The 25348-nt window shown below is 48.2% G+C and overlaps 2 protein-coding genes across 22 annotated transcripts in view; one reads left to right on the top strand and one right to left on the bottom strand.

The window, feature by feature from the left end:
- The window catches only part of SSH1 (slingshot protein phosphatase 1), a 46008-nt gene extending 44179 nt beyond the window's left edge, over positions 1 to 1829 (bottom strand). Inside the window, exon 1 of one of the 2 annotated variants that reach the window (XM_084819577.1) lies at positions 1643 to 1829. In XM_084819577.1, coding sequence (XP_084675703.1) covers positions 1643 to 1711 — 69 coding nt within the window. In that variant the 5' untranslated portion in view covers positions 1712 to 1829. The remainder of the gene's footprint in view (positions 1 to 1642) is intronic. The other variant, XM_084819580.1, reaches the window with a different exon arrangement.
- On the top strand, positions 1215 to 25348 carry DAO (D-amino acid oxidase). Of its 20 annotated transcripts, none has more exons than XM_084819604.1 (14): positions 1444 to 1485; positions 4983 to 5071; positions 8817 to 8917; positions 10038 to 10162; positions 11944 to 12158; positions 13238 to 13352; positions 14054 to 14130; positions 14882 to 14947; positions 16919 to 16973; positions 18445 to 18549; positions 20263 to 20345; positions 20751 to 20868; positions 21795 to 21893; positions 23704 to 25348. In XM_084819604.1, the coding sequence occupies exons 5-14, from the start codon at positions 11965 to 11967 to the stop codon at positions 23833 to 23835; spliced, it is 1044 nt and encodes a 347-aa protein (XP_084675730.1). In that variant the 5' UTR covers positions 1444 to 1485; positions 4983 to 5071; positions 8817 to 8917; positions 10038 to 10162; positions 11944 to 11964; the 3' UTR covers positions 23836 to 25348. The 20 variants fall into 20 exon arrangements, with proteins under 20 accessions (XP_084675721.1, XP_084675724.1, XP_084675726.1 ...); XM_084819606.1 differs by lacking the exon at positions 1444 to 1485 and adding an exon at positions 1553 to 1697; XM_084819603.1 differs by lacking the exon at positions 1444 to 1485 and adding an exon at positions 1686 to 1979.

Raw genomic sequence — 25348 nt, 5'->3', positions numbered from 1 at the left:
AGTTCTAGAAGGTGTTGTAGGTCTTCACAGAACTGATCAACCTCAGCTTCTTCAGCCTCAGTGGTTGGGGCATAGCCTTGAATTACGGTGATGTTGAATGGTTTGCCTTGGATTCGTACTGAGATCATTCTATCGTTTTTGAGATTCTAGCCCTGTACTGCTTTTCCCACCCTTTTGTTGACTATGAGTGCTACTCCATTTCTTCTAAGGGATTCTTGCTCGCAGTAGTAGATATGATGGTCACCTGAATTAAATTCGCCCATGCTTGTCCATTTTAGTGCGCTGATTCCCAAGATGTCGATGTTCAGTCTTGCCATTGCATGTTTCACCACCTCCAGCATACCTTGATTCATTGATCTGACATTCCAGGTTCCTAAACAATATTGTTCTTGACAGCATCGGATTTTCTTTTCACCACCAGACACATCCACAGCTTTGTGTCCTTTTGGCTTTGGCCCAGCTGCTTCACTCTTTCTGGCACTACTTGGAAATACCCTCTGCTCTTCCCCAGTAGTATATTGGACACCTTCCGACCTGAGGGGCTCATCTTCCGGCGTCATCTCTTTTAGCCTTGTGATACGTTCCACGGGGTTTTCTTGGCAAGAATACTGGAGTGGGTTGCCATTTCCTTCTCCAGTGGACCACATTTTGTCAGAACTCTCTGCCATGACGTGTCCGTCTTCGGTGGCCCTGCACGGCATATCTTATGGCTTCACTGAGTTACGCAAGCCCCTTCGCCACAACAAGGCAGTGATCCATGAAGGGGAAACAGGGGGATACATGTATGTTATAGGGCCTGATGCAAAAGGTCAGTGGGAACACTGACACGAATTTGGATAGGGGGCTGACTGCATGACAATGATAGCAATTATGAGGTATGGGGGGGGGGGCATCTGCAGGAGAAGACATGTTATGGGATCCAGCAGTGATGAGGGGAGAGCATGAGGAGCTGAGGGGCCCAGCAATACATGCAGGGGGGCATAGGAGGTCAGGCTATGGGGCCAAATAATGAGGGGAAACATCAGAAAACAAGTTGTGGGGTCCATTATGAGAGAATGAGCTATGGGGCTCGGCAATAAAAGGGATAGAGGGAACATAATAGGACAGGCTATGGAGCCAAATAATAGGAAGCATCAGAAGACAAGTTATGGGCCCATCATGAGGAGGATGAGCTATGGGGCTCAGCAATAGAAGTAACTGGGGGAACACGAGAGGGGGGGCTATAGGGCCGAATGAAGGGAAACATCAGAAGTTATGGGTCCAACAACAGGGGCGGGGGCCAACGAGGCTATGGGGTCATGAGGGGTAAGAAGTTACGGGGCCCAGCATGAGTGGATGAGTTATAGGGAGCATAAAAAGATACGCTATGGGGCCAAGTAACTGGGGAGGAGAGAAGTTACGGGGCCTGGCAGGTGTGACGGGGGAGCGGGGTGCATAAGGAAAGAAGCTACGGGGTCCAGCGATGGAGGGAGGCAGCCTCCGAAGGCCGGTTATGCGGGGTGGGGAGGAGGGCACGAGAGGCCGCTGCGGGGCGCAGCAACGGCGGCGGGGCAGAGCGTCCGAGGAGGCCGCCTCCGGCCCGGGCGCGCGTGGGGCTCGGGGCCCCGGCTCGGCCCGCGTCCTTCGCGGCTGCCGCGCTCACCTCGCTGGTGCTGGCCGAGGAGGAGGCGGCGCTGGGGGTGGGCGAGCGCTGCAAGGTGACGAGCGCCATGGCGGCGGCGGCGGCGCGGCCTCCTGCTGCTGCTGCTCCGCTCCTCCGGCCGGCGGGCGGGCCGGCGGCCTCCTAGCCGGAGCCGCCTCCCGTCTGCGTCCTCGCCTTCCCTGCCTCCGCCCCCGGCCCGCCCGCCTGCGCAGCCGCCGCCTCCGGCTCGGCCGGGCTGGAGCGGCCCCAGAGCCAGCCGGCTTCGTTCCCTGGCCTGGCGGGGCCGTGGAGTCCCCGAGGCGAGGCTCAGCAGAGGCCTCGGTCAGCCGGGCCCGCGGTATTGGGGGGCGCTTTGGCCGGCGTGGGGGGGTTCTCCCCCGCGGCAGGATTAATTAATTAATGCATTAGTGAGTTCCTCCCCTCATGGAAGAAGCGCACGCTGACATCTAGGGCCCTCTTTCTTCCCCCTCCCCTGTGTGTGTGTGTCTAGTTGGGAAATGTAAAAGGGTTTGTTTGTTTGTTGTTTTGAAAAGGAAAATTCCTACTCCTCGTCAAGTCCCACAGGGCGGGAAACGTGTTGGCCCCGCAGAAAATGCGCACCCCACATACAAAAAACCCGCCCTGAGGGGAAAAGCCCCACGGAATGGCGTTGGCTCAGCCTCACAGGGAGACCTCAGGGGAGGCATGTAGGTAGAAAGCCCCCCCTCGCCCGCCCGCCATTCCCCACACGGAGGTTCACACGACGACGTGACAAGCCCTTGTACTGGTTGAGTGTGGCTTGTCACTGAATCTTGGGTTGTGTGAAGCAGGCCAGGCTAACAAACCACGGTTTGTAGACGAGGAAGAGAACACATGGTTTGTGAACTGGGGGTTGTTTGCGGTTAAGAAACTACGGCGTTCTTCGATGACGCCCCGTGGAATAGATGGGAGGCCTCATAGATGTCCCCAAGGGATGGACACAAAACTCCCACCACCCAATGACACCTTGAAGCCCCATAGAATAGCCTGGAATACATAAAAACACAATCTCACTGCATAATGAAATTCCTTAAAAAGGTGTCCCCAGCCAGTCGTGTCCGACTCTAGGGTGCGGTGCTCATCCCCGTTTCTAAGCCGGAGAGCCAGCGCTGTCCGAAGACGCTTCCGTGGTCATGTGGCCGGCATGACAACACCGAGGTGCACAGAGCACTGTTACCTTTCCCGCCGAGGCGGTACCTATTTATCTACTTGGAATTTCTTGCTTTTGAACTGCTAGGTTGGCAGGAGCTGGGACTGAAGACGGGAGCTCACTCCGTCACGCAGCACTCGGGTCTCGAACTGCTGTCCTGCCGACCGTCCGGTCTGCAGTTCAGCGTCTTAACCACCGCGGCCCCTATAATGAAATTCCTTATATCCCCTCAAACCCATAGAAACCATATGGCCCCCACCCCCAAAAAACTCCCTAAAATGGCTGCTGAGCTCCACAAGAAGCTTCATGGAATACAGCCAAAATTCACCTGCACCTGCCAAAGCCCCTTGGATTTAGAATATCCCCATGAGCCCCATAGAATCCACCTAGAGTACATATCAACTTCTGCCCCCATGGGGTCCCACGGAATCACCAAACAGGCCTGTAGAATAAAGACCAACCTCCAATAAAAGCACCATAGAATTCCCAACTGGCCCCATAGAAGCTGAAAGGGATACATACAGGACTTTGATTCCAAATGTTGTTATCGTTGTTTGTTTATTCGGGGTTTGAAGATTGTTTTAAATATTGCTGATTTAGTCTGTTGGCCGCCTTGAGTTCTTTGAGGCGGGATATAAGCTTTTAAAATTATGTAAATGAAGCCTCATAGAATTAATTCTCTCTGCCCCCAATAAAGCACCATAAAATACTCCACACAGAATAGGCTCAAGGCCCTACACGCACCTGTTCTGATATTAACCCTATTACATTGCTCACCATAGAATAAAATCCTGCCATCCCAAGAATCATAGAATCATAGAATAGTAGGGTTGGAAGGGGCCTACAAGGCCATTGAGTCCAACCCCCTGCTCACTGCAGGAATCCAAGTCAGAGCATCCCTGACAAATGGCTGTCCAGCCTTGTCTTGAAGGCTTCCAGTGTGGGAGAGCCCACCACCTCCCCAGGTAATTGGTTCCATTGTCATATTGCTCTTACAGTCAGGAAGTTTTTCCTGATGTTCAGCCGGAATCTGGCTTCCTGTAACTTGAGCCCATTATTCCGTGTCCTGCACTCTGGGATGATCAAGAAGAGATCATCCAGAGTCTAGGGCAGTATATATGCTGTAGAACCCATAGAATAATTTGCCACTCCGTCTCTTGCAAGAAACCCTTGTTAAATTCAGCCCCACAAAATTCAAAGCTTAAGGAGCAGGGCTTTTGGGAGAGGATATGGCAGTATAGTTTCCCAGCACTTTATGTATAATACCTACATCTGTACAGCTGATGTTTGTGCGTCTCCATCCCATAGAACAGGCCTCACACCTCCAGAGACCCACAGAACATCACTGATCCCATAATTCCAAAGGGGGGGGCAACCCTGATACTACTTGGCTCCATTTATAAGACCCCGACAGCTCCATAAAATCCCTGCTGAAACATAAACAGCCTGCATCCACCAGTTCCCCCTAAAGTGTCAGTCTCCAGGGGGAATTATACCCCCTTGGTTGCACACCAAAGCTCTCTCCATGATGTTGGACCCATGCAGGAAAATGCAGAAGATGCAAATGATGATGACTACGTTCACAGGCCTCAGCCCTGTGGCTCATTTCATAAAGATGATGTATGCTGGCAATGACATAGATAGCTAATAATAGTAACAAAATATAAATGACAAAACGATAGCAACAGGGCTTATTGAAACACACCTGGTTCTCAATTGTTGATTACAATTTAAGTTGTCATCTGGAGCTATTATAGGCACAATCCACTGGGAGTTTCTCCTGAAATGAATGGGTTGTGCAAGAGCAAATATCTAATTTATTTCAATGGGGCTCATGCAGAGAACTTTCTAGCAGATTGTTCCCTGGATCTGGGGGCATTTGTTTAAATCAGGCCGATCCACAAGCGGGCTTAGCTGTCCCTCTGAGATAGCTACACCTGATCTCTCTCTGAAGTGTACACCTCTCTGATAACATGTCTTTGAATAGCATCCAAGAGTTTGCACTACGGCTGTACTGCTTCAGCTAGACAAAAAGGCCAAGCAGACGATACGAGCAGAGTGTGTGTATTTCTTCTGTGTGTGTTCAAAAGAGGCCTTGGTAAAGAAGGGTTCTCCATACAGCATACAAATTTGCTTCCAAACCCATCTAATTTGAACCAAATTGCTCTCCAGATGGAAGGGAGATTGGCAGACTGGAAGGAATGCTGGATTCTAAAAGTCTTTGTACACCTGAGGCTGATGGATCAATTGATTGTCACAAGGTAAGACTGACAGCTGACTCAGTTTATTTTTGTTTGTTTTTAAACACCTCTGCTGTTAGTTGTTGAAGATGAGGGGCAATGGATGAGATTAGGGCCAAATTATGGCAGCAATTCACAGTAAGGAAATAGCTATTTTTATTTATTTCATTTTATTTTTATCCTTTTCTACGTAAAAAAATGCACTGAAAGTAGCATGCAGTAAGAACATCAATGCAAACATGCATTCAAAGTTGCAGCTCCCCCCCCCCAATGGCTTCTGCTTCCAGGTACCCTTACTCTTCCCCTGCCTAATTATTTATTCAAACCCTTTCTTTTATCTCCATCTCTGTCCTATCCATCCAGCCTGGCCACTCCTTACTCTCTCCAGCATCTAATATGCTGTTGGCAATGAAACCAGTGTTCAGTAGAAATAATAGCTCTCCTATTGTTGTAGAGAAAGAAAAGGTCAGAGGTTAATGTTTTAAACAAATTCTGAGGAGGGACGTATTGGTAGGCTTCTTCAAAGCTCTTCATTCACTTGGTGGGCAAATATAATTACTGCTCATTTTGTACATCAAGTATTGAAAGCATCGTAAAATCCCACTGCGAGCTCACTTTAACCAGCTTGATTATCAGGAGAAGGTTAAAATGAACTGAGTGGCCTCAAGAATCTGCCCACAAGACATTTGTAGTAGTGTCAACCCGTCAACAGAGTATTGCGCATTGGCCCAGAACGCAGCAGTGATAGTCTGTTCCAAGAGGGCTGGCCACTTACAGTTATGTGCAAAGATCCACACCAAACACAGGTTTAAAAAGATTGCAGGGCTGTGAAAGTGTGAGGGGCCAGAAACACTAAAAGCAAGAGACAGACGAGTAATGGGGTAATTAATGTAATAGGCTTTGCTGAGTGTCAGTAAAGCCTTTCGCCATTGAGGTCCTCAGGTGCCTGACTTTCCTTTCACTTCACAAAGGGGACAACTGATGGCACTGACTCGCCTGTGGGATCCAGCTCTGAGGACCACTGAGATAACAACTTGTTTGCTTGGGGAGTTCCTCACAAACTAGAGAAATGCCAGTCACTATGATGGATGGTGTATTTCTCTGTGTGTGGTGAGAGAGGCGGTTGTGTGTGTGTTCCTAATGGACCTGCTTCTGCTTCCAGCCCACTTGGGCTGACAGCCGTCTTCTCCCCACCCTACTCCACTCCACCCCACTCCCTGCAGGTCCTGGAACCTAAGTGCCTGGAAACTGACCTTTACTACAGCCTGACAGAGTTTGTTGTTGTTGTTGTTGTTGTTCAGTCGTTCAGTCGTGTCCGACTCTTCATGACCCCGTGGACCATAGCACGCCAGGCCTTCCTGTCCTCCGCTCTCTCCCGGAGCGTGCTCAAGTCCATATTCATTGCATCGGTGATGCTATCTAGCCATCTCATCCTCTGCCGTCCCCTTCTCCTTTTGCCTTCAGTCTTTCCCAGCATCAGGGTCTTTTCCAGGGAGTTTTCTCTTCGCATTAGGTGGCCAAAATATTTGAGCTTCAGCTTCAGTCTCTGTCCTTCCATTGAGCAGTCAGGGTTGATTTCCTTTAGGATTGACTGGTTGGACCTCCTTGCAGTCCAGGGGACTCGTAAGAGTCTTCTCCAGCACCACAGTTCGAAAGCATCAATTCTTCAGCGCTCAGCCTTGCTTATAGTCCAGCTCTCACAGCCATACGTTGCTACTGGCAAAACCATAGCTTTGACTATGCGAACCTTTTGTCGGCAAGGTGATGTCTCTGCTTCTTACTATGCTGTTGAGGTTTGCCATAGCTTTCCTCCCAAGGAGCAAGCGTCTTTTAATTTCATGGCTGCAGTCACCGTCTGCGGTGATCTTGGAGCCCAAGAAAATAAAATCTGTCACTGCTTCCATTTCTTCCCCTCCTATATGCCTCTGCTCTTCCCCAGTATATATTGGACACCTTCCGACCTGAGGGGCTCATCTTCTGGTGTCATATCTTTTAGCCTTGTGATACTTTTAGCCTTGTGATGGGGTTTTCTTGGCAAGAATACTGGAGTGGGTTGCATTTCCTTCTCCAGTGGACCACATTTTGTCAGAACTCTCTGCCATGACCTGTCCGTCTTGGGTGGCCCTGCACAGCATAGCTTATAGCTTCACTGAGTTACGCAAGCCCCTTCGCCACAACAAGTGATCCATGAAGGGGCTGACAGAGTTACTTAAGTCCAAAAAGACAGATCTCCCCCAAGGCGTTACAATCCAAATGTTGGCAGCCATGAAGACAACAGGGGGAGAGACAACCAAGAGGCGAATGTGAGCAAATGCATTTGTCTGTACCTACATTTGCCTAGGTAACTGACTGCAGCCAGGAAATCAGAAGAAGTTTACTTCTTGGGAGGACAGCAATGACAAATCTTGATAAAATAGTTAAGAGCAGAGACATCACACTGACAACAAAGGTCCGCACAGTTAAAGCAATGGTATTCCCCATAGTAACCTATGGCTGCGAGAGCTGGACCATAAGGAAGGCTGAGTGAAGGAAGATATATGCTTTTGAACTGTGGTGCTGGAGGAAAATTTTGAGAGTGCCTTGGACTGCAAGAAGATCAAACCAGTCCATACTCCAGGAAATAAAGCCAGACTGCTCACTTGACGGAATTATATTAAAGGCAAAACTGAAGTACTTTGGCCACATAATGAGAAGACAGGATACCCTGGAGAAGATGCTGACGCTAGGGAAAGTGGAAGGCAAAAGGAAGAGGGGCCGACCAAAGGCAAGATGGATGGATGATATTCTGGAGGTGACAGACTCGACCTTGGGGGAGCTGGGGGTGGTGACGGCTGAGAGGAAGCTCTGGTGTGGGCTGGTCCATGAAGTCACGAAGAGTCGGAAGCGACTGACTGAATAAACAACAACAACAACATTTGCCTACAGCTGGCAATGAAGATTACAGAATTAAGCAGCCAGAGTTTCCGTGTAATGGTGGGTTTTGAGGAAGGACTTGAGCAGAAAGGGGGGTGGAAGGTGGCACCATGTAGTTGGTCTGGGCAGGGCCCCAGGTATAAGGGGCAACAAGGGAGAATAAGGAGAGTCATTCAGGAGAGCAAGAGATGTGCACTGGGTGGCTAAGGGTTGTAGAGTTGCAGTGGGAGAGAAGATTGTTGGCAGGAGATAGATGCATAGATACATAGATATGTACATTACATAAAGAGTCAGAGCAAGTAAGCATTACTAAAAACGTTCTGTGTTTGCCAGAAGGTCCTTCTAGGAACTGATACCCTTGTGTAGTCAGTGAAGACTACACTGTCAAGCAGTCTTAGCATGAACAGGGCATGAGCTGTGTGCAGGGGTGGGGAAAGAGAGAAAGACGAATATTTCTAACCTCAAAGCAACAGTTCTTTACAAAAAAAGAGTTCCTAAACACTTGAGAGGGGAGGAACACCTTTTTTTAGCGTTACATTTCCTGCTATGAATATTATTTTTTTATGGAGATTGCAGGCTGACACAACAGGGTCTCTACTGGCCAAGCCCCCCACAAGCCATTCCCGCTGTGCCAGAAGTATTATGCATTGTTTGTCCAGTAGCAGGAACTGCTATTTGAACTACACCCTTGAAGAAAGGAGTTATCTAGGAAAAATGCCAGCTCTCCTTCCTTGGCAGAAGAGAGTATTAAACTCCACCTCCTTGTCCACAGTGGCCCCTCTACAGGGAACTTTGACCCCTCTTTTCCAGCTCCTGAAATACATAAGGACGTGTGTGGCTGATCTTCTTGCAGGTGAACCACTGGACGTGTTCCGCATTCCCGCCTGTCAGCAGCTTGGGCAAACTGTGGAGTTAAAAAGCACTTCTGGAAGTGTGCCTTTTTCCAGCGAAAGGGTAAGGTTCATTCGTTCGCTTTCTTTCGGCTTGCTAGATTTAAATGCGCCTGCCTGGTGGTTGTCATTTATTTGCAGAAAACATGGCTTTCTTTGGCTGTTCCTGAATTCTGTCTGCTCTTTGTGTAGGTTGGCTTGATAACAGTAGGAAATAGACAGAAAACTGGATAGAAAGGGATCAAAAACAGGCTTTGCTCTTCGGGTATTTCCTGAGCTGCTGTTACATACCAAGTTGGTGGAATGTAACTTCTAATCTAGTCTCACAAAGTTTTCAGAACCTCACCTTTCAGTGTAAATTAAAAAAAGAAAGAAAGAAAAAAGATCCTGGTTGTAAGTCCTCGTGATAGTACAGAAAAACGTGTTAGTGTATGGCCAGTTTCTCCTAAAGAATCGGGATACAGACGAGATCTGCCTGATAATACCAACAAAATATCCTCATCATTTCACAGGCTAAAATAGGGACAGATGTATAACACCCGTAGTTTCACACCATGGACCACTGCCTGGACCCACCCACACATTCACACATGGCTGGAGGTTCTACTCTTTCTACTCTATGCTTTATTCATTTACTCTGGAATAACCTGCTCTCTATTGGTTTTTTAAAAAAACAAGGCTGCTGTTCTTGGGTTAAAGATAACCTAGGAAAACTGTAATTGCCACACAATTGTGTTACCAGTAGTTCAAAATACACCTCATTAGCTGCAGTGTGGCTAAATCTGAGCTCTGTAACAGTGTCACAGGGCAATGGCTGTTCTCCCTAGAGATCTGATGTGGGAGCAACAAACTTTGGGACATCGCTAGTAGTGATTTCCTGAGGACCCCTACTGATGCTTAACTTGTACATGCATGTAAATAAACCCTCCATCACAGAAATGCCATGAGTGAAGAACCTTCGACAGCTCCTGTAGAGTTCGGACTGAAACCCGGAGCGGATTCACCTCCCCACTGACATCGGAGCCCCCAGCCTCCACTGCGTTCCAGGCGTAACAAAATAATAGACAAAGTAGATCCTTCAGCGGGGTGTCATTAGAATGGGAGTCAGGCTTGGGCACTGATCTTTGGTGGGAGGATAGGGATGTTATAACCAATATGTCTCTCTTTTATCTGTGAAATGTTAGAAGGTTATGCCATCTATTACTGAGTTGATGGACTGGCCCTTTCTGTCCTGCTGTGGCTGGAGGTTGGACAAATGAACCATTCTTGAAATGAGTGAGTTGCCCAATAGTCAGACTACGCTGCAGAAGTGAGTCAGCTTTTTTCTTTTCATTTTTTTTTTTTAAGGCCTGCACTGTCCAGCATTTCTCACATTTTGTTATTTCTGGCAATAAACACTTCTGCCATTCTCAGGGTTTCTTTCCAGCACTGTCTTTCTCTGAAAGAATCCGCTGCAATAATAGGATAGCTGTTCAAGACCCTTCAGGGAGGGAAGCCAAGTTCTCCAGCCAGTGGGTGCAGAGTTTTGAGAATCATAAAGCAGCCTTTTCATCTGGGCATCCCAGCGCATAGAAGGATCTGTTGTTAGCCCTTTGTGAAGTGGCCACAACTAGAGGGTGAGCCAAGCTCCTCAGGCAGATGGAGCCACTGCCGTGTGACACACTGACCAAGAAACTTGCCAGCCAATTTGCTTTTGGGCACTCTCAATCCCCTCCGATTTCTGGCTACAGATTGATTCTCACCTGTAGAGTAACATACAGAACTCTCTTGTCCCTGCTGGGTATTCCACTTGATCTCCAAATGTGGCCAAGAAGAATGCCCCTGGGTGCTCACAAGGGGAGCAAGATGGAGGTAGACATCCCCTCTTGCTTGTCCTGGTACTCCAGTGCCTCTAATCTTGTCATGACCCTGGAGTCCAGCAATGACCTGGACACAGACTCAGAGACTGAGGAATCATAGAATCATAGAATAGTTGGGTTGGAAGGGGCCTACAAGGCCATCGAATCCAACCCCCTGCTCACTGCAGGAATCCAAATCAGAGCATCCCTGACAGATGGCTGTCCAGCCTCGTCTTGAACGCCTCCAATGTGGGAGAGCCCACCACCTCCCTAGGGAATGGGTTCCATTGTTGTATTGCTCTAACAGTCAGGAAGTTTTTCCTGATGTTCAGCCGGAATCTGGCTTCCTGTAACTTGAGCCCAGTATTCCGTGTCCTGCACTCTGAGATGATCAGGAAGCAGTCGTGCCAGCAGAGGAGGCACCGGGCTTGAGCGCAACTGTGAAACTGGAGATCCCCAAGCCTAAAATGCTCAAGACTTTTGAGCCATGACCAACAACTGTGGCCCCCAAGCCTAACTCTAGCATGAGGCCAGTGCACCCATCAACCAAGAGTTCCACCATCCATGGAACGGATGCATCAGTGCTGGCAGCACAACCAACATGATCTCTTGGAGAAACAGAGGAGTGCAAGGGGCTGGGTCAGAGGCATGTCCCTTTAAGGCTTTCCAATTTGTGGGAAGGGGCAGAGTCTAAGAAGGGACTTCTGGACTGAAGCATAAAAACTGCTGCATAAAACTGCTGCAGCTTCAGTCTGGTACCAGACCTGATTGGAGCAAGGTGATTACTAGGAGCAATCCTAGGTGCTAAACAGGGGCTCAGATCCTCAGGCCCAGGTGCCATATCTGGCCCTCCTGTGTTCCCAACCTGGCCCTTTGGGGTTCCCCAGATGGCCACACCCCCTTCTCCTGGCCATACCTCTGTTCCCCAGCTACCAATCATTTGGTGCTTTCCCAGCTTCTATGCAGTTTTTTCCCCATTCTAAAAGACTGAAATGCCTCTCCTAAGGCTTCGTTACTGGCTGTAAAAGGTTTAACCATCATTGGCCGGCAGTTCTGGAAGTTGTAGTCCAACACATCTGGAGGGCACCAGGTTGGGGAAGGTTGGAGCAGACAGTACTGGGTTGGCTCGACCAATGATTTGACTCAGTCTAAGTATTTACAAATATACGGCCCAATTCTATGTATGTCAACTGAGGAGTAAATTGGGAATGACTCCTGAGTGTCCAAGACTGTAGTCATTTTGTCCCCTCAGGAGACGATTCAAGCATCCACCATGCGTGTCGCTGTGATTGGAGCAGGAGTGATCGGACTGTCCACGGCCTTCTGCATCTATGACCAATACCACTCAACAGATCAGTCACTGGAGATAGAGGTCTATGCTGACAAGTTTACGCCTCACACCACCAGCGATGGGGCAGCAGGACTCTGGCAGCCATACCTCTATGACAAGGGAAACACCCATGAGACGTAAGGGCCAAAGCTTTGACTCCCTTGCTAAATGAGAGCTTGTGTTCCTGAACACCGGGAGCAGGGAACTGTTTGGGGGTGGAGAGCCAGATGAAACCTCTCTCCTCGAGTCTTCTACAGGCCAAAAGACATCAGGGGGTGGCGCTGCATCAGGCCAGGGAAAGCCCACACGCAACCAGGCACCTTGACCAAGACACTGGCTGGAGGGTCGTTCCTCTAGACGGCACCTCGGTTGGGGAGGCTAAACATTCAAAGAAACGTCCCAGTAGTAAGATCTGGTCAACCATGGAACAGTCTTCTTTGGGAGGTGGTGGGCTCTCCTTCGCTGGAGGTATTTAAGCAGAGGTTGGACAGCCGTCTGTCATGGATGCTGTAGATGCATCCTGAATTGGAGAGCCTGCACTGAGCAGTAGGGTGGACTAAATGACCTCCAAGGTCCTTTCTAACTCCATGATTCTAAAACCTGCTTAACCAGAGGCAAGAGTGGAACAAAAGAGGGGTGGAATACATGTACCCAAACCAAGAGTAGCGGTCCCTCTTTCGAGCCAACTTCGGCTAGCTTGTGCAGTGGGGAACTATAATCTGTCTCCAGACTTACTTACATACAGTATGTCTGGGTTTGTTGGATGGTTATGGGATGTCCTGTTTTGGGAGCGATGTTGGATTAGGTGAGCTTTCCATGCTGTTTCTCTGCATAAGGAAATGTGTGGAGAGAGGAGGCTTCTTCTAACTAGCATGTGCAGTTACTCCAGTAAGAGCAATTATAGACTCATTACATACCCCATTCAAGACCCATCTTGCTTCATTATTTGGAAGCATTAAGTCTGAAACTGAGCTTTTAAAGCCCAATAATACCCTAGGCTGTGTTGAATTTCCCTAATCGGACATAAATCCCAACTACACCTCAAGATAAACCTTCAACTTCCAATAAATTTTCCTATGCAATCCTTGAGCACAGGTGTGTGTGTGTGTGGGGGGGGGGGGGATTGTCTGACCGTATATATATATATATATATATATACGCGTGTGTGTGTGTGTATATATATATATATATATATATATATATTTTAATATTACAGGCTCTGGAACAAAGAGACGTTTGATTATCTACTCCAACACATTCATTCCCCAGAAGCCAAGGAGATGGGGTTGTTTCTGCTCTCTGGGTATAATCTCTTTACACAGCCTGTTCCAGTAAGTAGCTGATCTTAAAGGCATTCGTGACATTATCTGAAGGGATAATTCTCCTGGGAGGTGGAGGTTTGGAATAAGGCATTGACTAGAAGGAATCGGAGGAAAATATTTTGCTATTATGTGATTCTTTGCATCACTGCCAAGGCACAATGCAGAAAAAAAGCCCCAACAGGTATAGGAGTACTAATCCAAATGTTTCAAGAAAATAGCTCTTCAACAAGGGAATCTGTTATATCATGGGGAGATGTGATAGTTGTTTTCAAATATCAAATAGAAAAGATGGAGCAGATATGTTTTCTTTTGGTCCAGAGGGCAGAACAAAAACTGATGGGTGGAAATTGCTGGGAAGCAGATTTTGGCTAAACGTTAGGAGCAACTTCCTATTGGTAAGAGCTGTTCAGAAGTGGAACAGACTGACACAGGAGATGGTAGTTTCTCCTTTGCTGGAGGTATTTAAGAGAGGCTGGATGACCGCCTGTCAGGGATACTGTAATTGAATCCTGCATTGCAGATCCTGCATTGAGCAGGGGATTGGACTAAATGACCTCTGAGATCCCTTCCAGCTCTGTAAAACTACAATTCTATTAAATCTATTTTCACAGAGAGCAAGGTGGCTGGCTTGCACTTCCAAGGTCTTGTGCTTGTGGGCTTTTTTTTTCTGCCCTCCAATAAATGGGCCTGAAATGTTTTCTTCTCTGCAGGACCCATCATGGAAGGATATTGTCTTAGGATTTAGGAACTTGTCGCAGAAAGAGCTTGAGCTATTCCCAGGCTACAGGTATTGTGCATTTTGCCCTTCCCTTTAGATTTTGGGTGGCAAGGTTTATTTTGTGGCAGAGGGCTCAGACTATCTATTAGGTGGGTCAGGAGCCAGTCTCAGGCAGGAGAAAACTGAGAAGTGGGAGTGATCATGCTGGTTGGGGGATGAGAGTTGTAGTCCAACACATATAGAGGGTGCCAGGTTGAGAAAGGCTCCTATAAGGTTTTTCTACATGGCATTTATCGTGCACTTGTCATTGCCTACTCACAGTTGTTTATGGGTTCTTTAGACAACGTCAAGACCCTCCAGTTTCACTTCTGTGTCTAAAGAGCACTTTTGGTGAGTTTTTTTTAGAGCTGGGAAAATGTGGCATTTAATTATGAAAGTGAAAGAAATAGCTTTTTTCACTTGTGTATTTGCGCTATTCTGCTAGACCACAGTGCCACCTAGAGGTTATATAGCAGAAAAACAGAAAAGGAAATGCTCTTCGTATACTGCTGGGATCTCAATTTTGAGACAAAACTGAAAGTAGATATAGCTGATCAACAGCCCATGAAGAGCCTCCTGTAGTGGTCTCAGGATGGCTTATTAGTGCTGTTAAGTGTGGCTACATAAAAGAGCCAGTGCAGTTCAGGAGATAGAACAGTAAACTTGAGATTGCAAGGTTTGAGTTCAAATCCTACCCAATATATGGGCAAGATGAGGCAATTTTTCAGTTCATGGCACATTTACATTTCCTTGTTCTTCTCCACCCCCACCCCCATTTCAGCTATGGCTGGTTTAACACAGCGCTGATGCTAGAGGGCAAAAGCTATTTACCCTGGCTCACAAACAGGTGCGTATGAGTCCTATATGCTGCCTCCTGCTCTGCTAATGTTTCTGACAACGCCTCCGATGAGTCCAGTAACTGAGCAGCCAGTTGGTGAAGTCAGCTGGATCTCCTGATCAAACCTTATATCTAGGTGAAATGCCTTTTTTAAAGATCTGAACAATCATGGGGGAGTCAGTAAATTGCTAGCTCTTAATCCTGATGGCTATAAAGAATCTCAAGGTTCAGAGGCAGTGTACCTCGGAATGCCTGTTGCAGTGGGAGAGCGGGGAACAACAGGAGAGGGCGGTTTGTGCCCTGTTTATGGGCTTCCCAGGGGCATCTCTCTGGCCCCCGCGAGAAGCAGGATACTGGACTGGACGGATCATTTGTCAGGGGTGTTTCTGAGCTCAGGGAGTGGGATAGCAGTTCAGATTCTGAAGGAAAACCTTCAGACATGGGGGAGGTGTTTTCCCAGGCTAGTCCAGATATGAGTACGCCTGCTTCTCAGGTTACAAATGTACAGATGCCTGAGATTGAGGGTCCCTCCTCACACACACACCACCCTCCGCGGGAGGCAGTGAACAGGAGGTTGACCTAATAGATGCCAGGCACAGACACAGAGCAAAGAGAGAGAAGGCCGGGGCAGAACTTAGACGGTCTACCCAATAGGCCTTGCATGAGAAGCTGCGCTTAGAGGCCTCACGAGAAGAGAGGGAGCTCCCCCGCTTAAGTTAGACTAGTGAGACCACCTCCTTCTTCAAACAGCGGGCAACTCTCGTAAATTCCATTTGGATCCCCTGAAGGCATTCCTTGTAGACGGAGAGTTTCTCTGAGGATTTGCATCTGTATGACCCTGTGAAGTAATAGATTTAAAGCTATAGACTGAAGCCTCTTGTCTGTGTATGTCTGGGCATTGTATGGCTGAGCATTGAAGTGAAGTGGGGCCTAAAGGAATCCTGACACCATTGGTCTGACCCTCCTCTTCCATTCCTAAACCTAAAAGTCTGCCTGAGGCAAAGCAGGCTACAGCAGCAGTTGACTCTCATTTCAATACTGGCATTGGAATGCTGTCCACCAGCACACCTGCGGCAACAGGTTGTTTGGTGGGGCCAGGACAGGGTTGTGCAGCCTAGACCCCCTGTCTTCCAACACAGCTGAGGACTCCAGAAGGAACATCCAGGAGGCTACCACCACTGCCCCCCACCCCAGCATCTGCTCCCTCGAGCAATTGCTTCACTCTGCCTAATGTTAGGCCCGGCCCTCCTCCATGATACGCCATCCCATTGCCCTCCTCCAACAGTCATCCAGCATTCCATGCCCACTGAGCATGCTCAGTTCTCATTGAGTTGGTTTTGGGGTTCTACCCCCCTCCCTCACAGGTTTATTTCTATTTTTTTATTTTGTATTTCTGCCAACTTTGGGGCTCCCCTAAGTCTGCTGATACATCCCTCTCGTGCATGGGTGGTACCAGTTTGGGTCCATAAGAATCAGCATTCAGAGTACACAAATAGAGAAGATAATACAAGCCTCCCTATCAACCCAGAGTGCCCATTTATAGAGGAGTTTGTCCACTCCGTCTCAGCATGATGCACAGCTCTGGCCTGGCCTGGCCTCCTTCCAAGCAGCCTTTGCTAAGGGCAGGTTATTCTCTGCTTTGAGTGAGAATTGATCATTTTGTCAGTCCTGGTGCAAATGTCCAGCTGAGAGACCTCCCTTCCCATGAGCGAATGCTGGATTTACCTCCAGTGAATCATGCAGAAAGATAAGTGTTCGGAGCCCTACCGAGTGTCAGCAAATCTCACTCTTGCACATCCTAAAAGAAAATGTTTTGCAGATCTCAGAATGAGGTTTGCTTCCTAGGGGCATGTCTCCATTGTCAGGGGTCCAGCAAGCCCTGCCCCCCCAAATATGCGAAGTCACAGAATTCAGCTTGCACATCGCCCATCAGATCTGGTGGCCTATTCTGTTCTTTACAAACCCACATTGCTCTTCAAGGTTGAAGCTGCGGAGGATCAAGTTCTTTCATCGGAAGATCAAGTCTTTCCAGGAGGTTAGTTGGGAATTTTAGTATATAATTCGTATTGTGGAGGGGCATTGATCAAGATGGCCCCCTCTCCAGCTGGAGAGAGGAGGAGATACAATGTGGAAGGGGAAAATCCACTGTTGGGATTTAAATACGGTTGCCTCCTGAACTGGACTGTAACAAGGAATAGGGTAGGGGAAAGGGAAGAGGAAGTTGTAAATCCTTGTGAAACAGCAGAAAGGTAAAACACGTGACATGTTGACATCAAAAGTATTATGTGTTTGCTTGCTTGTTTATTTATATTGTACTATCGATGTGCATGGTGCTGTACAAATAACAGCCTGAATGGCCATGTGTCAAGGGTGCTGTAACTGCATCCGGCACTGCAGATCCTGCTGCACTGAGCAGACTAGAGAAGAGGTCCCTCCCCCAAGGGGCTTACAATCTGATTTATAGATGTAATTAAATTGATTAAAAATGCAATACAATAACAGTTAATAATAAGAAATGAAAGGCTAGTGGCCCAGTTCCTCCACAGTCATCCCTGTTGTTGCTGGTTTTGTTGCCATTGTTGCTGTTTTTACTGCTGTTTTTATTGTGTTTTTACTGTTTTGTTATGTTTTTATTACTCTCAATATTGCACTTTTTGTGTGTGTTTTGTTGTTGAACGCTGCCTTGGGAGGGCTTCTGCCCTGAAAGGTGGCTAAGAAATATTTTAAATAAATAAAATAAATCCTGATACCTTTGCTCAGATTGGCCAGAAGATGTTAGCGGGCATAACTTCTTATAAAGCCATTCGGTATCTTCCTGCCTGCACGTTTTCCCTTGCATTGCCAGAATCAAAAGGACTAGAACATCTGTCAGCTCAAGGGCCGAATTCAGGTTCAGAGAAGCTCTCAGGGGCTGCATTCCAGTGGTGGCTGGGGCCAAAAATACCAGCTTCTAGGGCAGACTGGGGCTTCAGGCAAGCCAGATGTAGCCTGTGGGCTGGGGGTTCGACACTCCTGGGTTAGAGGATCATGAAATGAGAAGAAACAGGCAAGGGAATATCTCCGAGGAAGGTTGGCCAGTAGAGTTCTTTGTTGGGATCTTTAGAGTTCAAAGAAGGAAGGACTTGACTTGTGAGCCACCTTGAGGGCTGTTGTAGCAGAAACACTCTCGACTAAATTGCCTTAAATAAATGGGAATAGAAGCGAGTTGCAGGTAAGAAGCCATTCCTTGGCCCCAGCAACTGTGCCAGAGACTTAGGAAAGAAAGCTGGAGTTCTCCAGTATGTGGAAACCAGGAGATAGGCTCAACAGTGGTGCAGTATTCTAGACTCTAGGGAGCCTTCCCCAACCCTCCAGTTGTGCTGGACTACAACTCCCAGAGAGGGAGTTGGGGAAGACACCAGGTTGGGGAAGGCTGCTCTAGACAGATGTGATGCATCTTTTATGACTTTACATGCCATGTTCTGCTGAGAGAGAGCGAGAGAGTCCACAAATCTGTCTTTTGTTAGTTGACAGCTCAAGGTGTGGACATCATAATGAACTGTACCGGGGTTCGTGCCGGGGAGCTGCAGCCTGATCCCGAGTTGCGCCCAGGCCGGGGACAAATCATCAAGGTGAGGCCAAGTTCTAAGACATAATTTTGGCTTGTTTATGAGAGGGGAAGCAGTTACCTATGTTTGAGGAGGCAAGCTTCTGCCCACATTACTGGGTTTGTGTGTTTGGCCTGAAGGGTCAGCCAAGTCAGTTATATTGCTCAGACTGAGGAACCAGACCAGTGCCAGCTGCAAGATGGGACTCTGCTGGTTCCTCAGGGCACCTGATGTCAGCTGAGCTGAATGCTGCAATACACCTTCTGGCCATCTGCAGTGGTGGTGCTCCAGTGCAGCCAAGATCCAGATGGCAGCTCCCTCCGCTTGCAAGGTGCCATGATGGTGTCTCGGGGAGCAAGATGCCAGAGCCCTGAGTCTGAGCCCTTCATCAGGGAGTAAGATGCTGCCTGAGTCTCCGGTTCAAGCCCCCCACCCCCAACCTCTTACAGGCTGAGGAAGCATCTACAGGAAGTGGCACAGCTGGATGGGAGGAGCTAATTTGTAGAGTAGCCTGGTCAGTGTTAAGCATCAGAAATGGCCCTCAGTCTGGAGACAAATCATAAAGGCGAGAGCAAGTACCAGGATGCACCTTTTGCTTGCTGGGTGGAGAGCAGCATCCACCTGCCTGACTGGGGAGGAACTCACCTGTGGACCAGTTGTTATAGCAAATAAAGAACGCAAGCTGTTGAACTGCTTTCAGCCTATGGGCCAAATTCCATTTTGGAGAAGGTTTCGGGGGCCACATTCCAGTGGTGGGTGGAGCAGAAGGAAAAAAGGGGCAGGGTCAAAAGCAAAAGGGGCGTGGCCAAAATAACAAAAATACCAGCATGTTGTAGCTTAAAGCTCATATTGCCAGTAACTCAGCCTCAAGAGAGGTATTTCAAACTTTTAGAATGGTCAGAAAAAAGCTGGGAAACCACCAAATGAATGCCAGTCAGGGGAAAGGAGGTGGGGCCAGCCATGGGCCTGAGCTTCTGCACCCCTGCTCTAGAGCATCATCAATGTACATACTGTTTTGCTGAGTTTCATAAGCAAAAATATAGGTCCCTGCCCGAAGGAGTTTTCATTCCAGAAGTTTTCTATGGGGCAGACAAGAGAGGGAGTGGGAGAAAAGGCAAAGGTAGGGCTGTCCTTCTCCTGAAACTGGGTGAGGTGGGCACATCAGGCGGCGGAATGGGAGGAGTGGCAAATTGTGCTGCTTCACCTGCCCCCTCCAGGGGGTCCGCTGCTTCTGACCCACCACCTCCAGTGGGTGTCCTGGAGTGCCCCGCCAGCCGCTCTCCTACTGTGGCATTTGCTGCAGCGAGAGAGCAGCTGGTGGGACTCTCTGGAGCAGCCACCTTTTCCTTGCCACACACAGCCCCTTACTTTTGCAACTGTGTCGGCTCTTTGGAGAACCCTGCGGTTTCTTCCAGCTACGCAGATCTCCACAGAGCCAACGTGGTGGTAAAAGGAAGGGGGGCACACAACAGGGGAAGGGGAGGGACCAAATGTAGCGGCAGTGAGAAGGGGGTGATGCAGCGGCATGTGTTCTGTCCTGCGTCAGGCGGTGAGAGAGCTTGCGTTGAGGCTGAAGGTAGCAAACCACCAAGTGGGAGGAGAGATACTGGAGAGGCAAATTATGGATACGAGCAAATGCAGTCATGGCAGCTGCTCGAGTTTCTCCACTGGGAATGTCTTTGCAGGCTGAATTAAGGCCCTACGTAGCTGTTGTCCCTGCTTGTTTTGGTTCTTTAGGTCGAGGCCCCGTGGGTGAAGCATTTCATCCTCACCCATGATATTGCATCTGGGATCTATAAGACACCTTACATCATACCTGGGTAAGGAAAATGCAACTGACCATGATGGAAATCTGCTTTACTGATGGGTGGGTGTATATATATATATATATGTGTGTGTGTGTGTGTGTGTGTGTGTGAGAATGTGTGTGTCTCTGTGTGTATGAATGGTGTGAAACAGGGTGTGCGTGTGTGGATATATGTGTGAGTGTGTGTGAATGGCGTGTTTGTGACAATGAGGGGTGGCCCCACCTAACGCCAGCACGCGGCCTCTGAGAGGTTTCCCAGGTGGAAAGTTTCCCCACTTCTGCCCTGAGCCATGAGCCACCGTGCTGAAGCCAACCACACCCTGGAGTTGACATGGACACAGGCCCTCGGTCCCACTTGCTTGGCATGACTCCTTCCATCCCGATTTAGGGCTAACTTCCTTCGCATTTTCTGTTGCAGGAGCAATGCCGTGACCTTGGGGGGGATATTTCAGCTGGGAAACTGGAGTGAAAAGAACAGCCCCCAGGACCACCAGCAAGTCTGGCGTGGGTGCTGCCAGTTGCTGCCTAGCCTCCAGGTGGGTCAGCCAGCCAAAACCTGCGAAGACGAGTCAGTGCTACTTCGCATGCAGAGCGCCCTACGGCCCGCTTCCCTGCACAGGGTGAAGAAGTTCCAAGGGCAGCACAAGCTGGATTTAGCATCTTTTGAACTGAGAGATCAGTGGACACTTAAGATACTTCTGCAATATTTGCTTTGTTTTCAAATACAGATAGCTGGCTGGGGATGCTGGGAGTTGTATTCCAACACATCTGGGGGGCGCCAGGTTGAGGAAGGCTGCTGTAAGCAGAACATAAGTGGAGGCCAACAGCAAGCTCACTGGCCAGGCAGCAGCAAATACACTGCCTCACATCAAGGAGGTGCTGCTTCTAAAAGGACCTTTCAGCATTCAGCTACCTTAGCACCTCTCTCTGCTTTCCTCAGAAATCTGCTGTTCCTTAGCACACATCTGCCCCTGCTCTTGGCTAGGGGGACTCGCCCCACCCCTGCTGTCATGGCTATGAATATTCAAAAAGAATATCTGGATAGCAAAAGTCTCTCCTAACAATTAGCTGTCATTGATATAGGTAGGTATAGGGTGCTTCCAGAAGTGGCTTTTATCGTGCTATCGCCCTGCCTCATTCACAGAACGTTACGGGTGGTCCAGACAATATCATCTTCTATTGGTAACCCTCCTGTGTTTTCTCGCCACTTCTTCCATCTTTTTCTTTTTTACTACCTTTAGATTGTGAGTGCTAGGACTCTCCATCTGGAAGCAGCCATAAATATTTTCTCTGTCTCTCTGTCTCTTCCCCCCCACACACACACGCATGTACACCAAATCAGAACTGCTATTGCAGTTCCCAGTTCCCATGTTATCTTATTCCCATGTTATCTTATTCTCAGCAGGCCTGCCTGCCTGCTGAGAATAACTGTGAAATACTGAGTGAATAATATTGCTTCCAGAAAGCCAAGATTGTCAACGAATGGAGTGGTTCCCGTCCAGTACGGCCGAAAGTACGGTTAGAACATGAAGCTGTTCACCATGGAATGCTACAATCAGAGGTAGGCAATAATCCATGGATGCATTGTTTAGTAGCTGGGGGATGGGGGGCTGTTCACACAACATGCTAACCCACACTCAGTGGTTGAGTGTGGGTTGTTTGTTGAACTGTGGATTATTGTGTTGTCTGAACGCAGCCAGCGTAGCTTGTTAACCATGCAGTGTGGCTTATTTTTCTTGATGAAGCCACTTTGAGAACCCATGGCTTGTTGTTGGGTTGTTCAGGGTGGTTAACAAGTCACACTGCATGGTTAACAAGCCATCCTGGCTGCATTCAGACAACACGGTAACACATGGCTCAGCAAACAACCCATGGTTCAAAACAACCCACACTCAACCACTGAGTGTGGGTTAGTGTCTTGTGTGAACAGCCCCTGTGTGTGTGTGTCCAGACTTTTCCTCTTCCTTGTCATGCTTTTAGTGGGAATTATTCTCTGAGTTTACCTGTCCAGGTATTCCCAGACCTAGGCTTGTTTTGCTTTTTGTCTGGGCCGTCCCAGTCTACTTGCCTCTTGCCTGGATTTAATTCCACCTGAAACTTGATCCTGCTAAGGTTCTGGCTCCAACGCTGTTAAGGCTAACCTCTAATCCTTCCTACAACAGATTCCTTTCTTCCCCACACAACAAACATCTCACTACTCTTGCCTGAATCACTCCCCAGCTTCTTCCCTTATGAGCACTGAGCACTGAGTGCCTTGAAATCTCTGAGATTATTAAAAGCTCTAACAGCAAAGAGTGTGCCTGCAAAATGTAATTACCTTGGTTAAGAAAGCGTTAGCTTCACAGATGAAGATAATTCAGAGTCTGGATTCTTGGAAGGAAACCAGCATATAAAGTGAGAGCTGTGGAATGGCAACGGGGAACATGGGACGAAAATAAAGGAATCCTAGAGAGCCATATTTTTCTTGATGTTGACTCATCCAATGTATTCATTTAATTAATTAATTAAAAGTATATTTATCCCACTCAGCCAAAAAAGGCCCAGAGTGACTTACAATCAGTCCGTAGACAAAACAGTCCCTGCCTGCAGGATTGCAATCTTTTAAGAAGACATGACACACAAGGAAAAAGGGGTGGGGAGGAAAGAGGAAGAAGTTAAGCAGACTTTCAGCAGGACTTGTGGAATGGCCCTGCTTACTCTCTGGAGTTGGGGTGGGGGGCTGCAGGGGGAACAGTCCAACTGGAGCAGGCCATGGTGTTCCCTTTGCCTTCTACTGTCACCCCATGTCACTGCTGGCAGAATGGGGGTGGGGGGGTTTGTTTGCTATCTCAAGTTGTTCCGCCACAGCTACCTCATTTGCCTGGAAAAGCCGAAAGCAGCAGCGAAGTTCTTAAAATCCCAACGCCATAATAGTAACAACTGAGACAGAGGGGGTGGGTGGGGGAAGCTCAAACTCTGCCTCCATGCCCTCTGCAATCCCAGTCCTGCTTGGGCATCTCCAGTGGCAGCCCTTTGTGGGGGTTTTTTTTTAAGCATGCATGCTAAGTTGAATATCTCATTTGACATCGCATTTAGCTTGGTCTTCAGTCTCCGCTCACAGTATGACAGTTAAGCCAGTTCAAGCCTGCGCTCTAAATGCACCAAGGGCACAATCCTATGCATGTTTAGACAGAAAAAAACATCTTACAGCTCCCAGAATTCCCCAGGCAGCCATGTTGCTGGGGCATGCTGGGACTTGTAGGCCTTTTTTCTGTCTAAACATGCATAGGATTGTGCCTTAAATTGATTGCCAAATTAGCATGCGAGCCCTGGTGAGCAGGAACCCTAAAGGAGCTCTGCTTCCCTGGTCTCATCTTTCCTTTCTCTTTCAGGTGATTCACAACTATGGCCATGGTGGCTTTGGACTCACCATCCACTGGGGTTGTGCAATGGAGGCGGCCAGGTTATTTGGGAAGATCCTAGAAGGCCAGAAGTTGGTCAAGCCACCCCGCGCCAACCTCTGAGCATGTGGCATCAGTTCAGGAAGTCCCTGCTTTGGTTTTTCCTTCTTTCCGGGTGCACTGCATCCATTGCAGCGTTACTTCTGCTCATTATAAGATCTGTGTAACATTAAGAATTGGTGCCTGAGTGTTCTTGTTTTCCTTTCACCCTCATCTCTTTTTCCTTTTGTGTCATGCATTTTTAGATCGTAAGCCCAAGGGCAAGAACTATTTTGTGTTTATTGACCTGTCGGCCACTGTGGGAGCCTTTCTGACTGAAGAACAGAGTACAAATGCTTGAAATAAATTCTTTCAGGGTGGATCTAATCTTCAGGAGCTTTCCTTAAAGAGCATTCAAGAATCCAAAGTTACTTAGTTTTGACCAGAGAACAACAGAGTAGCTCACTGGGGCTGATACATGTCCCCCTCCCTTCATACCCCCCTCCCTCCAAACATCAACCATTGAACAGTATTCCTCAGTACTAGTAAGGGTTCGTACAGCTATACCCCAAGGCAAGGGTCAGTGTGTCTCTGCTTCCAGATTCCTTGTGGGACTGAGGTTTGCTCTTTTTCACGTTTCATCTGATTTTTTAAATTTTCTGGGCAAGTTCTTTACATTTCATTATATGGCCACTAGATGGCACTGCAATATAGCACGACCCTGGAATTTCACCAGAAAGTTATTGCACTTTGAAATCTCTTTATTACGCAGAGAATTAACGCACTACAATGGCCAGAAGGGACAGGAAGGGCCCTGGAGGTTGACAACATTATGTAAAGGGCCCCGCAAAAAAAAGCAACCAATCACAAGTGCACAATAAAAGCCTCGTGTAGAAATGTTCTTTCATTACTGCTGTGTGAGCTGAGCTTTCCAGCACTCCTAAAATGGCTTCCAAATCTAACTCTTAATTTACTCTTCATCCCTCTCCTCTGTGCTTCAGGTGAGCTGTCATCTTTTTTTTAAAAAAAAAAATTCTGAAGTAGCTTGCAAGCATATCTGATGAAGGGTGCTTCCAGAAGAGGCTTTTATCGCACTGTTGTCAGAATTTTACAGGGGGCCCAGACTTGTCTTCCACTCTTCGCCCCACTGTGTTTTCCCACTGCTCCTTCCATCTTTTTTCTTACTACAGAAAATCCATTAAGCCGAAAAGGTGGAATGGCCGTACAGTGTTTTCTAATTGGTGGTTCTAGGAGCCCTCTGTTTGGAAGCACCCCAAATGTTTGTAGCGTCTTATTAATATTTTGCCCAGTTTTTCTAACTGGATGGAGTTAGGAGTGTCTCTGTGATGGTCAAAAGGTCCAGCCAATTAGAACAAGTTCCCCCTGAGCTTGGTCCTTAAGAGGCGCGGGCTGACTGCCCAAATGATTGATGATGGGATGCACCCAAGTAAAATGTATGGGCTTGTCATTCAGTCTCTGCAGCATCCAGTGTGTGACAAAGAGTGGGATAAGCCACAGAGGCAGAGGAAGGAATGGAGCAGCAGACCCCACTCTGGTGCCTTCCAGATGTGCTGGGCTACAACTCACATCATCACCA

The sequence above is a fragment of the Heloderma suspectum genome, chromosome 13 (genome assembly GCF_057233095.1).
Source record: "Heloderma suspectum isolate Gila_16-S chromosome 13, 16-S_ref, whole genome shotgun sequence".
Lineage (NCBI taxonomy): Eukaryota > Metazoa > Chordata > Lepidosauria > Squamata > Helodermatidae > Heloderma > Heloderma suspectum.
This window is presented reverse-complemented; position numbering and strand designations above follow the sequence as displayed.